Source organism: Cupressus sempervirens, chromosome 11 (assembly GCF_028749045.1).
Source record: "Cupressus sempervirens isolate cs-2001-9-10 chromosome 11, ASM2874904v1, whole genome shotgun sequence".
NCBI lineage: Eukaryota > Viridiplantae > Streptophyta > Pinopsida > Cupressales > Cupressaceae > Cupressus > Cupressus sempervirens.
Genome location: NC_143128.1, coordinates 276,078,525 through 276,093,900, shown reverse-complemented (window position 1 = coordinate 276,093,900; position 15,376 = coordinate 276,078,525). Strand labels below are relative to the sequence as shown.

The following is a 15,376-nucleotide window of genomic DNA, read 5'->3' as shown; positions in this document are numbered from 1 at the left end:
TATTGGATTAATTTATTTTCAAAATGATAGTTTTTATCTTTCATTTATATGAGCTGCTAGCACCACGATGATCGTGTGAAACTGGGCTGAATGGTCATATACTAGACCAAGGGATGCTCAATTGAGTACCCTAGTAACGTGGCAGCCACATCAATCAAATATGTGTTTTATTAAAATTATGGACTTTAACGCCCAATTTTCCCATTAAAAATTGTCAAACATGTAAAACCAAAAATAAAGTTTTGTAGATCTCTTAGTCACAAATTTGACTATATAATTTTTTATATAGTTTGGAGTAAAAAAGAATGTTTTATTTATTAAATAATGAAAGTAGGTATGTTAAGTTCTCAAAAGAGGTAGACTAAAAAATAAAAGAAAAATAATAAATTGTAACAAAAAAATATAAAATTTATATGCTGCACTAGAGGAGAGAGTCCTCTTCAAGAATATATAATTTGTTTTGTGTTTGGTATAGATTTCATTGGGGAATGATGGTGAGAGATGAAAACTACCAATTTTTGAAAAGTTTGACTTTGAAAAGCTATAAATCACAAAATATAGCATGAAAATAAATATATCTTTTTTCCTGCACGAAATATACATGTCTTCTAACATATATTTTAAATTCAAACCAAGAAAATATTTTTGGCATATAGTTTTGTGGTGGGAAGTAAACCCCCCCAATTTTCATGATTTTCAACAATAGAAAAATCAACTTAACTTTAAAAAAAAAATGTCAATTCTTGTTCTATTTAAAAAATAAATTATATTCATAATCTTCATACTATTTAACAAATTTCATTAGTTTACATCATCTTGAAATTTCTAAAAAAAATATGACATTTTGGTCATTGAAGTTTATCAGTTTTACTGTTGTTAACTTTTTTTCCTTTATAAAAGTGTGACAACTGATTGTGCTTTTACCCTTTTAGTATTTCTAGAAGGATTAAACAAGGGGATCCTATTTCACCTCTCCTCTTCAACTTTTGGTAGAACAATAACAAAGGCTCAAGTTGAAAGGAAGATAAGAGGTGTTATAGTTATTGAAGATGTTCCTAAAATAACCAACCAACAATTTGTGGATGATACAATTTTACCAGGATAAAGTACTAAGGAAGAAGCTCAAATTTTTAAACAAATAATAAAAAGTTACATGGAAGCTTCAAGACAAAAGGTAAATGAAAATAAGTCAAAATTTTCTTCATTAATACAAAAGAAGAAGTGGAAAGAGACAATTGTAGAATTATGGGATATAGAAAAGGAACCTTCCCTTGTAAATATCTTGAGATTCAACTTGAAAAAGGTATTAGAGAAGGTAAAGCGTGAGACTCAATCATAGTAAAATTAGATTAAAAAATAGGAAATTGGAAAGGCAAATGGTTAACTAAAGTTGGAAGAATGACTATGATCAAAGTAGTTCTTTCAACTTTTCTCATATATCATATGTCATGTCTACCACTACCCAAAGGTATTAAAAGAAAATTAGACTCTCAACTTCAAAATGTCTTCAGGTAATGAATTGAAGAAAAGAAAAAATAAGCTTTGATAAAATGGGATAAAATATGTAGACCTAAAGAAAATGGAAGCTTAGGAATAAAAAAATTGAGTTGGCAAAATGAAGCATTAGGGGCTAAACTTGTCTGGAGAATGTTCAAAGAACATAATAGTAAATGGGCCAAAATTTTATATCATAAATATTTAGATAGTAGTAATCCTTTATCTCTTTTTAGAACAATTAAACCACCAAAATGATCAAGAATTTGAAACTTTATGTTAAGTTGTCATCCTTTAATAGCTAAAAATCTAACTAGGGATATTGGTTTACGACATGAAGCTTTATTTTGGGAGGACTCATGGGATGGTCTTCCTTCTCTAGATAGTGCAAATCTACCATTGAACATAAAAAATATCCTGAAAAATCTATGGGGTAAGAATGTGTGTGATTACAAAAAAAAAAAAAAAAAAAAAAAAAAAAAAAAAAAAAAAAAAAAAAAAAACTATATGGAGACTAGCAATGAAAATCTTTAGATGAAACCCTTTTATCAGATCAGGAGAAATACATATTTAGTCATTTTTAAAATAAAAGATAAACAAATCATAAAGAGAGGGAAGATGAACTAATTTGGGGAGCATCAAAATATGGAAAGTACAAAGTTAAATCACGGTATGAAAAGATAAAAAACTTGAAACATTTAATGTAATAAGATTTATATTCCTCTAAATTTATGTTGAGATCTAATATGTCTTTGAAAAGTAGGCAGCTTCCTTTGGGAAGCTATTCAAAGGAGAATTTTAACAACATATAGGTTTCCTAAAATGAGTTTTGAAGGACTGTGAAGATGTCTTATTTGCGAAAAAGAATCTGAAACTATTGAACATTTATTTTTTGAATGTTCATTTGCTAAAGACCCCTGATACTGGTTATGTAAGAAATTAAATTGGAATTTTGCATCTCTTGAAAATCTTTTAAAATTTTTAAGTAGTTGGCCGAAATATGGAAGTTCTAATGTTTATAATAATTTGTGAAAAATATCCCCATCTATTCTTCTATGGGAAATATGGAAAGAAAGAAATAAAATAATTTTTTATAATACAAGAATGGAACTATCATACTTCTTTAATAAATCAGAGGTGTGCATTATTGAGGTAGCCAATAATAATCTTTGAAATTCATATAAGGAGGAAGGATCATTTTCAGATTGGGATGAAGAAATGCAAAAGAAAATGGTTTAATCTAATAAATCCTCCAATGATTTATACTAAAACAAATAAGCGTTAGGAAAAAATGTAAGATGGTTAAGATTAAATTTTGATGGGGCTTCTAGAGGTAATGTAGGATCAATAGGCCTAGAATGTACAATTTATTTAGATAAGGGACATGTCTAATTAAATGTGTCAAATCCTTAGGATTAATGTCTAACAATCTAGCAGAATTAGAAGCCCTGATAGAAGGCTTAAGACTTAGTCAAGATATCAGAATTAAGAAACTAATTATAGAGGTTGATTCTCAAATAATTTTAAATGTGTTAAGAAAATGGGAAACATGTAATTGGATCCTAAATTCTAAACTTGAGTATGCCCTAGATATAGTTGATAGTTTTGAAGAAACAATCGTCAAACATATTTATAGAGAAGGTAATAAAGAAGTAGATAACCTTGCTAATAAAGGAGTGAATGGAGAAGATATACTCATAAGATAAAATTGATAAGTTAACCATCAGAAAGATAATTACGCGTAGATAGCAACAATAGTAGAGGGATAATAATTCATTGGGGATATAATCTAATTTAAAGATTAAATATAGACATTGTAAAACAATCAAAACATAAAACAAAACAAAATATAAATATGTATAATCAAGATAATTCTCTAAAGCATATTTTGATTCTACAATAGATAATAAAATGTTGACTTGTATTAATGACATTTCTAACAACTTGTTCTTACCTTATTTTATTTTGACAAGTACTTCAATAAGGATATTAAAAAAGATGAACTACAAATATGGAGGCTAAAAAAATGGTGTCAAATGATTAAATTAGTTAAACTTTTAATAAGAAATAATAATTTATCCCCAATCTTGAAAATTTCTCAAAAAAGGATATCAAATTTATTTTTAACTATTGGATCTTATGACCTTTTACCTATATAAAAAAGGGGGTTGCCTTAGGTAAGAATAAAATAATAATAATAAAAATAATTCACATATTCCACTTCTTCAATAATAATTTTGGGATCATAAGTTCATGCTTTTAATCGTATAAGTTATAATCTTCAACTAAATATACTTGAACCATCCTTGTACTACCCATACCACAATGCATGTCCTTTCCAACATTTTTGTATTATAACCTACAAATTTTTATGCAATAATTTTTGTTTGATATTTTAAAACACATTTATTTAGTAATCACCCCACCTTCATTTAATTTAGGATGCGATTATCCTCCATCAAAATGTACAATTGACCAATTTTCAAACGATCGAAAATATCATAGATTTTTTTGAAAATTTCAGTGTTTGATCTTAATGATCTGCATAGCTTGTAGTCAAAAACAACAATTTTTTTGAAAAAAATCACTACATTTTTGTGAATTTGGAATAAAGAAAAGAATTTTGACTTTGTTTTATCTTTGGTACTTTTTTTGATGGTAATTTATACATTAGCCTCACCTTGAAACTGGGAATACGCATAGAACCATCCACTCTAGTTTTACAATTGCTTGAATAAAATATTTAGCAAATTTCATTGGTCTAACCAAATGATCCCTAATCTAGAGTACTTAATAATATACTTTGCCAATCGATGAGATATGGATGGTCATCCATATTTTATAATTGTTTTATGTGTGTATAGTGTCCAATTTTGTATATAGGAAGATGCATTCTATGGGGAGGATAGGAGCATCCACAATATTTAAAGTAAATTATTTTACATTAAAGAAAACAAAAGAACTTTTAAATATTGAACTTGAACAAGTCATTTCAATGGTGGCTTGAATCATTCATTGATGCACCCACTTACCCTCTTGAAATAAAAATAATAAGAAAATCCAAGTAAAATAGAAGAAAAGAAATGGAATTTAAACTGTGCTAGCAGCATCCCCAATATTTAAAGTAAATTATTTTACATTAAAGAAAACAGAACTTTTAAATATTGAACTCGAACAAGTCATTTCAATGGTGATCCTCAATCATTCATTGATGCACCCATTGACCCCCTTGAAATTAAAAAAATAACACAACCCAAGTAAAATAGAAGAAAAGAAATGGAATTTAAACTGTGCACACATATATTTAGTACGGATAACAAAATTAGCAATTGAATATTATCACAATAAACTATATATATACACATAAGACAGATATCAAATTAGTGTCAGAGTATAGGTGTTAATGGCATGGCCGCAAGTGGATATTGTGCAGGAGCAATATTGCCGCCACTTCTCCCGACGTTAAGAACTCGTTACGGTCTCCGGCACATTATTTTATGCAATTCAAATAATTTACTTTCAAAAGTCTCTGAGAGGCATAGAGATCGGATATTCTCTCTTTGACTCTTTCAAGTTCTGTTCAGTGATGCTTACATTCAATTGATTTGCATCTCAATAATCTGTATGAAATCGCTCTTCATGAATTCTGTCTATATATTTCAAGTAACGAGGTGTTCATAGAAGCTCTGATAGTTTGAGAAGCACTAAAACACACCATTGATTTTGCCTCCACCATGTCAAAGATTGAAGCCCCAGTGAAATCGCTCTTCATGAATTCTGTCTATATATTTCAAGTAACGAGATGTTCATACAAGCACTGATAGTTTGAGAAGCTCTAAAACACACCATCGATTTTGCCTCCACCATGTCAAAGATTGAAGTCTTAATTTCATCACTTTGGATTCTATGTATTGTTTTGATACAGGCAGGTCAAGTAATAGCAGTCACAGATCCCGTTGAAGGCAAGTTCATTTCATGCAATTTTTGTTTTTTTTAGTAGCATGCTAGCATGCTGTTTATTGACTGTTCTACGTGTTGTTTGAATTTAACAGTTGCTGCAATAAGGTCAATTTCTAAGAAGTGGAGTATTAATTCATCTGAATCATGGAACCTCACAGATCCATGCTCTGGCACAGCCAATTCTAGTACAGATATTCAAACTCTAAATCCTGGCATCAAATGCGACTGCTCAGGAACCCTCTGCCATGTTACACAAATGTAATAAATCGAATAACCTTTTTACTTACTGTATTGTTTATTATATGGCTTGTTGTTTTCCATAGACCAGCGAAAACATGAGTTACGAGTTCTTATTAGAAAGATGAGGCCGAACTGGTCCTTTGCAGTCCCAAGCGTGGACTGTTTTCCTAAATTTCCAACCAAGCAAATGTTTTCTCAACTCTTCAAGCGATATAGATCATATGTGCGTAACATTTTGTTTGGGAAATCTTTGTGGAGGTTGTAAACTGAAAGAGGTGAAGATAGGATTTTAGTAACACTCGCTGTATATATTTCCACTTTTGTATTTATGATTCTAACTTTCTGATTAGGCCTGGTCTTTTTCAACTTACTGCTTCAGCATGAAGCTGTTTAACGATTTTGGGCTATTATCATTTCCTTAGTTTATTATACTGTTAAGAGGACAGCCTATAGGGCTAGAGTTGTTACAGATGTAGATAGGCTAATGTTTTGTGGTAGTATTGTGGATGCTGATGATTATATAAATCTGTATTGTTTTGTTTAGTTTTGTTTTGGTGGGATTTTAGGAATTTGGTTCTTTAGTGAGTGGACATCATTGTTTTTTCACTGTTTTTGCTTTCCTGGGCCTACATCATACAAAATTAGGGCCCTTTTCTTATTTATCTAATAAAAACTATGAAAATTGAATAAATTAATCAAAATTCTGTTATTTTTGAAATGGTGACTGAATTAGTTTGTTTGTTTTAAGATTGGAGAGCTTTGAAGTTTTGAGAAGAGTTAAGTATAATTCATTGGAGTTCGAGTCGTTCAATCTATCTGAGAATAACTGGATCTCATCTTAATGCTGAATTTTTAGGGAGATCTGATATCTCTATTTTATTTCTTTTCATACACAGGTGTCTTGAATTCTTTTTACCTCCCTGTTGAAGCTTAAAATCTTTCTGACTATATATTTGGTTTGAATACCTTCGGCTGTGTGAAAGAGCCCTAAATTTAGTGGCAGTCTGCTGGATAATCAAGTTACTTTCAGTTAGTATTTTATGTGTTTATTGCACTTTGAATTACCTTGTCTTAACAAATTGTATAAAAAGTTGACCAAATTTTGCTACAATGGTATTTTGAAAAAATAATATCCAAGTCTTTGTATTATTGTCACTAGTAATGTGGTAGTGAAGCCTTGTTTTACGTTTCGATGGTTGAAATGGATTTCCCATGGCGAAACAGCTGTTTCTAGGCTATCTGGGCTGTTTATTTCCATTTCAAAGAAGTTTCCAGAACAAAAATGCAAACTGCTTTTGCTTCTTGGTTTTGCCTCTTTTTGCTCATTAGTAATTATAACAAAGTTTGAAAAGCAAAATGCCATGAGGATTGTTCTCTAAAGGCAAATCTACAACACGGTATGATTCTGTGAGGACAGACTATGCGTCATATGTTGGGAGTTGTACAGTAATACTTGACTTCCGATTCAGTCTTTTCCAACTTGTGTGGAATTAATCTGCATTCATTGTGGCCTTGGTTTCCTTGCATCCTGTTGTCTGCTTTTTGTGCTTTTCTTTCATTATCTGTTGTTTATTTAACGATCTTAACTCCCCGCATGTGTGTTCCCTATTGGTGCCATGAGGAGTTCAGCTCTTCGAACCCTGTGTTTGTGGTTTATTCTCTTAAAATGAAAGCAAGTTAATGATCCAGTACAGCGGGGAGATGGTGCAAAAGGTTTCAGGGAGATTAAAGATGGTGAGAATGTTGTACAACCGAGTCTAAGTTGCAATCCCCTATCACCAAAAGCAAAGAGAAAGTTTCTGGTGCTAGTTTGGAGAAACCCTCATATAAAACAGTGCTTACAGAGGATTCGGTGGTCTCGAGTCCACCTTCAGCTGAGTTTAATGGGGTCTTCATTGTCTCCGAAGTGGAGGCAGGAAGATTACTGGGGATCAACCCTGATGGACATAGAGATGGAGGTAAGTTAGGTATTGGAAACGTTGGAAAAGGAGGAGACAATAAGGTTTCTTCTGCCACCAGTAAGACTTCATCTCTTTCCCCCTATGAGGATATGAGAGTGGCTATTAAAAATAAGCAGACAAGATTGAAAAATGTGGCTATTTTTTTGTTGCAATGGATTCTGATTTTCTTCCTTCAGTAATTTCTCTTGATGATTCAAAAAGGCATGATTGTGATATTTCTTAAGAATCATGCTATGCAAGATAGGGTTTTAAAAAAATCCTTTTGGAACGTAGGGAAGTCTCTCTTTAGGGCTTTTCCTTGGTCACCCAAGGGCAACCTTGAAAAAGTGGCTGCGTGCCTAGTCTTCTGCCAACTGGGTTGAACTTAAAGGGCTTTAAACCAGAATTCTGGCCTTTGCCGCTCAAATCCTTAAACCACTTGGCAATGTTCTGCGAGTGGAAGAATCTAGACTAACTCTACCATATTTAAATGCTAGAGTACTCATTGCCCTAGCGCCAGATGTTTGTATACCAGAAAAAATTCTTTGAATCTTGAAGATGATACTTATGAGTGGGAACTCACTTTACATAGAAACCTAAATGCATGTTTCCATTGTAAACAAAGTGGGCACAATAAGAAAGGCTGCCTGTCACTCAGAAATGATCAAAAGGGCCCTGTCACAATTGTTAATAAAAAATAAATTAATCCTGTGAATGATAAAAATAATAGTAAAAATAGCAATAATGGCCACAAAGACCCCAACAAAGAGGCAAAAACAAATTTGATAAAAAAAGATGCAAGAGACTCTGTCACAAAAGAGAGGAACAAATTTGTCTCCTTGTCAAATTGTCTTTTTGAAGATGAATATGAAGTTATTCCACACTCTGAAGGTAATGATTCTCATCTCGTGTCCCTAAACCATGGTCAATCCGAGATGTCCTCTGACAAGCAGAGAGGCCAAACATGGAAAAAAGTCCAACAATTGGCTTTGGAAACAATTAAGGAGAGGGCTGATAAAATTAAAATTTCTATAGGCACTCCCTTGGAACATAAGAGTCCCCTTATGGATACCCCTGCCATCATGGAAGAAGATGTCTCTGATAACCAATTAGCTATTGTATCTCATTCGTTGGTGGATACCAATGAAGAAGGGTTTACATAAGTCATTAGTAAAAGTTACAAAAAGAAGATAAAGATTTTAGAAAGAAGTTGTTCTAAGTCTGCCAACTTGAACAAGTCTTAAAAAGTGGAATTGCCCGATTGCTTCAACAGGCTGCATAGAAGGCAAAAGCCCTCCCAATTCTCATCATGATGATGAATTTAGCAAGTTGGAACGTTTGTGGTCTCAAGATGACAGACAAAAAAATGTGGTTAGAGACTGGAAGAACAAGTTACAGAATATTGATTCTGTAATGCTTTAAGAAATAAAAGCAACATTATACCAATCCTTTACCATTATGAAATTCATTTGGAGTCAAGCCAAACACTTTACTTCCTCTCATACCAGAGGGAGAGGAGGAATTGCCATCCTAGTTGGACCCAAATAGTAAGGCTGCATTGTGAGCAGTGGTGCTCCCCCTTGTACTTGAGCAATCTGAGTTATTCTCAATTGGCAAGGTAAAACTATTGGTATTTGTAATGTTTATGATGGAATATTGTCATTGATGTCAAGTTGGTATCATTTGAAGTATTTGAAGATATGTATTTACCAGTAGTTAATGAGATATACAAAGGATCAAAGGATCATCGATGCCTTCTGGTGTGTTTGATTAGCAACGAGACTTGCAAAAGTCCTTGAAAACAAAGCTTGAACAAAAATAATATATAAATACGTAGAATGCTCAACACGTAGACAGAAGATTGTGTGTATAGATACATACTTTGCCTACCTAGAGATTTGTCGCTGGAGAACTCATACCTAATAGATACTTTGCCTACCTAGAGATTTGTCGCTGGAGAACTCATACCTAATAGATGCTGCACTGGAAATATATGTATGATAATATTCTTATTTTGCGTATACGGGTCATGGAACTTTGAAGAGGCAATGGCAAGATTTGAAGGATATAACACACAATAAAGTATTGTAGCGGCAAAAAAGGCTATCATAAGACACAAGTTTCATCCCAGTCAATGTATCATTAGTTGGAGAGCATAGTACTAGACATTTATAATGCTATGCAGCATCTTCAGCGACTATGGTGTCATTAATTCGCGCTTTATGAAAGACATAAGAGCTCAACAATTAATATGGCATTGTTTTTTAATGTACAAGTCAATAAAAACTATCAAGCATAAGAAAGGGTACATGTTGACAAAGATATTGTAATGTCCCCAATTTTGGCAGTTCAACACAATGGATGGAGTTAGCTCATCATAGCGACCCTCGTGAGCTGAAAAGGTGTTTTAGGGGGTCTCAATTGTGGACTTACTATTTTTAATAAGTCTATTTTCGACAGTTGCTATCTCTGGCAGTGCAGTGGGTGGCTTTAGCAATTGGTTGTCACCTGCAGTTAATAAAGTAATAAATTGCATGAGTTCTTATTTATTTTTTACTCATTGAGTTGCATTATTATAATAATGTTTATATTATTAAAATAATGACTTTAAGAGATATTTCTTAAAAAACAAGTTGGAAAGTTTCTTGTGTTGAGTTTTTTTTGGAAACTTCCACAATTTTTGAAAGTGAAGTTTTAGGGAAACTTTGGGCTAACAAAAGCTTACAAATAAGAGCTCATTTCATTGGAAAATGCACGCTTGATTATATATTTGATTTTGTGCCTTTGCGGCTTTTTCCTGGGTTCGTAACTGTATGCCCTTGCTAATGTATAAGGGTTGGAAATACTTTGCAAATTAGTTGCTGAGGTATAGCTAAGTTTGCCCAACTTCTCTACTGTTATCACTGTATCTGAGATACGTTTTCATTCCATTGCTGAAGTATAGTGGATCTGATATTTGTTATATAATCTCCTACTGTATCCCTGTGGCTAAGGAGAGAACGGTGGACATCTCCAAATCATAGTAATTCAAATTACCTGGCAGCTGCGAATTCTGATTGGGGAGAGCAACTGACTTTCTAAGGATGACATTTTTGGTGTGGCAGCGTTTGTGAAGTTAGAGTTGTGCCTGTAAAGACAGTGTTGCATCTTGGAGACTACAAACGACTTGATACCAGTCCTGTGTCCATTTTACCTAGCTGCTGGACGTGGAGTTACTACTTGCGGTTGCTCATTTGGAGGTCACGCATTCATCCGATGCTTTTGTATTGGTGGCCGGACTGCACATTCATTTTGGGTAGCGATTGGTGTTGGAGTGGAGAGCAACTTTCATCTGCGGTTGCTGTTTGGTTTGAGGAGCCACGTGTTAATAAGGAAAGCATCATTGGTGGTACGGCTAGGCAAAACACTTGCTTTCCAGGTGCCAATGAATTAATTGTTATGCTGATATATGTTTGTCAAAAACATAATGCAGAGTATATCTTCAGTTTTTGTCAACAGTGGTATGTATTTTATTAAAAAATCAGAAAATCATCCAAACATATAAAAATATCAGTTTGTGCATCAATATAACGGTTTGGGCCAAGTTAGGGTTTTTATGGATATAATAGTGAATAAAAAGTACGAAATCAATATATACGGAGATATTAAAAAAACATCACCGACCTGTCAAAATGCATGGACCTTATAGATGATTAAGTCAAGGTGTTGAAATAGCGACACATTTTGTGTAGAAATACATTAAGAGCATATTCAATAAAAAAGACCGATGGCAGCAGAGGTCGTCAATAGAAAGAGGATTGAAGTCAAAAGACATTCATATTGCACACGATAGAAGAATTAATTCATGATATGCTGCCAAGAAATAAGTTAATCAAAATTTTAGAAATTTATTTAAAAGTGAAAAGGTGCAATTAAAGTTAAAAGAGAATTTTTTTTTAATCTTTTAATTTGAAAAGTCACATCTTTAAAATAAGAAGATTAAAACACATTAAGAGCACATTCAATATAAAGGCTGATTGTAATGTCCCCTCTTTAGTTCGACATGGCATTGATCATGGATTTGCCTATTCCAGACTCTCGTAGGCAAATGGTGTGGAAAGAGAGTCAATTCTGCGGATCAGATAGTCATATCTTGCTCTTGAAGAAGTGTTAAGAGGTTATATTTTATCATTATGTGATATTGGGGCCCACATGTTATAATTTTAATTTGAGTTGCACTTTTTATTTTATAAAATTACTTTATTATAAAAAAGTGCATTATAATGAGAAATTATAAAGGATGTTTCTAGAAGTTCTAGCAACTTCTTAGAAAAGTGAATAAATAGAGGGCTGGGCCTCTCATTTGGACATGCTTGGATTGGAGAACTCTTCTACTTCTTCATTGTGAAGACATTTGTGGACTTTGGATCTGCAAATTATTCGATCTTTGGGAACGAATCACTCCCTTGGATTGGCGACTTTGAGGGTGTGAAATATCACCTGAATTGTTGCATAATTGGAGTTGGTATTCAGCCATCTCATTGGAGCTTATTGAGAATTCGTTGTTAGGGTTTGTTTTTGGTTGGAATAAGGATTTCAGATTTGCCCTATCATTGGAGAAGCATTTGACAAGAGTTTGAAGACAGAATAAGTGCATTTTCAGAATTGGCAAAGCAGGGTTCGAAACCACATAATTGCTCATATCTCCTCAACCCCTTGGAGTTATTTTTTTATGGTTTTACAGGGTTACTACCTAACCCTAGGCGCCCATTTTCCTTGCATTTGGGGGTCCCAAAACCCTAATATTATTTTATTTCAGCAGCCGTACAGGTACGGCCTGGTACGGCCCTGCTAGTTTGGGCAGCAGCAGCAAATTAAGGACAGTTTGGGGGTGCGGTTGGAGGTCTTCATCAACGATCTGCAGCAAAACGTGGTGTTCTTCCATAGTTCTTCAAACCAGGTTCTTGCATTCTGAAATATATGTCAATTTTTGGGTAAATTTGCTGTCATACAGTCATTGTAATAATCAGTCCAGAATTGGTAATAAAATAATTTCAGAATTTATTGCATTGTAATTGAAATATAGTTCAATGGATTTATATATATTGTAATTCTGTGATTATATTCTGAAAGTATCAAATTTGAAATTACCATATTTCGAATATTGTTACTGTTACACGCCAAGTGTTTGACAAAATTCCTAAGTTCAGTTTGAGGGTTTCTGTGGCCTTTATAGAGAGGGTCATTACAGTGGTATCAGAGCTATAAGTCCTGCCATCCTGTGGAGGTCTTATAGGGAATTTGGAACAGTTGGATAGGAGGGAAAGTGTTTGACGAAATGTCAAAACACTAAAATCAGAGCATGCGACAAAGGCCTTATAATTTCCGCAATACCAAAGCAAGACAAGATAGGATTTCTGACTTGCAGAGCGAACAGTCTAGCTCATCTATCCAGGTGGACATAGAATCCAGTCATATAGACACAGGGGAGGTATTTTTTGATCAAGACTACGACTACAATATGGATAGAGGTGGGAATGCCGGTCCAGATCCGCAAGAGGAAAGATTTTTATAGTTATTAGACACCCTGGCACAGGGACAGCGATTAGCCGAACAAAGAGCACAAGAACAGAATCAGAGAATGGAGCTTATGATGCAGATGATGGCTTGACAAATGGGGTTGAACGCTAACATAGGTGGAGGAAATAATCAGAATGGTCACAATCAGAATGGGAATAATCAGGATGAGAGACATAATGGAGGCGAACAAATTGGAAACAATTTCGGTCATGCCCCCCAGCAAGCTCGGACAGTAAGTTCGAGGCCTATGATTCCTACGTTCCTTCCTAGAGCTCCAGAGCAGCCGGTACCAGAACCCCAGATCACTGACATACAGGATCAGCTGAGGAGAGATTGGGAAGCAGGAGGACCAGATTTTACAGCTGCAATCACCTTTAGAGAGTATATGGATGTGCGGATGAAGCATATACCCCGTGGGCAAGACAGGACTCAGAACTATGAGCTACGAAAGAAAGTAGGAAAACTACAGTTACCATATTATGATGGCTCGGGGAAGTCTACAGCAAGAGCTTGAGTTCAAAAGCTTGACACATACTTTCAATTGAATCCTATGTCTGAGGAAGAAGCTATTAAGTATGCAGCAATTCACCTGGATGGGTTAGCACACGAATGGTGGCATCATGGTATGATCACTATGGGTCATGCACACATTACCTCATATGTGGAGTTTACGGAGAGACTGATTAACGTTTTGATAAGAAAGATCCAGAACTCCATTTCAAGGAATTAGCCCAGCTTAAACAGTGGGGCTCATTGGAAACATACATTTCAGAGTTTCAGAAACTTGCAGTGTTAGTAACAGATGTATCTGAACGAAGGCTATTGGTTTTATTTATGGATGGGTTAGTTGATCCGTTGAGAGGGTGGATTAAAGCTCTCAACCCTCCCACTTTGCAGGAAGCCATTAAGAAAGCTCGTGACATGGATTCCTCTTCAGCTTCTAAAAATAAATTTCAGGCAAAGAGTTTCCCTTCAGGAAAAGATAAGGACAGGAAACCCTTTCATAGAGAGGCACAGCTACCTAAGGAAGAAAGTAAGAGGCTGGACAAGGAGACACTTAATGACTTGCGTAGGAAGAAGCTATGCTTCTATTGCAAAGGCCCGTATGAGTACGGCCATGACTGTCCTATGAGGCCAAAAGGGAAGGCCAACCGGGCAATGTGGGCTTATTACGAAGGCTCAGATTCAGATGGTTCAGAACATCATGATGAGGATCCTGATGAAGCAGAGGGAGAGCAGGAGATAGACAGTGCAGGGCAAAGGCAGGAAACAGAGCTACATTTACAGGAAGCACGACTGTCTAGTATCCAGAGAGAGGGATCTTTCAGACTTCGGGGAGTCTTGGCTGGACAGAAGGTTATTACATTGTTGGACACAGGTGCCACGCATAATTTCATTGATGCACGATTTGTAGAGAAGCGTGGACTCATTACTGAGGAGTTCGAAGGACTAAGAGTCAAGGTAGCTGATGGATACACTCTTCGTTGTGACAGGATGGTACGAGACTTACCTTTTCGCTTGAACAACTATGAGTTTAAGGCGGATTATCATGTGGTCAACATGGGTGACATGGACATAGTACTTGGGATGCAGTGGCTACATTCATTGAAGGTGGTTACCCTGAGATTAGAGGATATGGAGATACAATTCGAAATGAATGGTAGGATTCATGTGCTAAAGGCTATCCGTAATGGAGACATCAGGACTATCTCATTTAGGCGGCTGGAGAGATTAACTAGGCATAATGATATAGAGTGGGCAGCAGTTTGTACTTTGATACCTACACAGGAGGAGCAACATAAGGCGGAATATCATCCTGATATTCAGAAGTTGAGGATTAAGTACGAAAAGGTATTCAGTGAGATTCCACCAGGCAGGCCACCGGACAGAGGTATTGAGCATATTATTGAACTGGAGGAAGGTGCTAAACCTATCATGATCACACCATATCGACATCCAAAGCGATTCAAGGATGAGATCGAAAGGACCATTGAGGAGTTGCTAGCTATGGGGCACATCCAACCTAGTAAGTCACCTTTTGCATCTTCTATTGTTTTGGTAAAAAAGAAGGATGGAACGCTTCGGATGTGTATTGATTACAGGGCATTAAATAAGAGAACCATTAAGAACAGGTATCCTATTCCTCGCATTGATGAGTTGATAGATGAATTGCATGGGGCCTG

At 34.9% G+C, this 15,376-nt stretch overlaps 1 protein-coding gene across 7 annotated transcripts in view; it reads left to right on the top strand.

Moving 5' to 3' along the window:
• Positions 1 to 4,876: 4,876 nt before the first annotated feature.
• The window catches only part of LOC149529182 (putative LRR receptor-like serine/threonine-protein kinase At1g56140), a 329,200-nt gene continuing 318,700 nt past the window's right edge, over positions 4,877 to 15,376 (top strand). For all 7 annotated transcript variants that reach the window (XM_089809254.1, XM_089809255.1, XM_089809250.1 and 4 more), the window contains exons 1-2: positions 4,877 to 5,456; positions 5,547 to 5,712. In XM_089809254.1, coding sequence (XP_089665380.1) covers positions 5,360 to 5,456; positions 5,547 to 5,712 — 263 coding nt within the window. In that variant the 5' untranslated portion in view covers positions 4,877 to 5,359. The remainder of the gene's footprint in view (positions 5,457 to 5,546; positions 5,713 to 15,376) is intronic.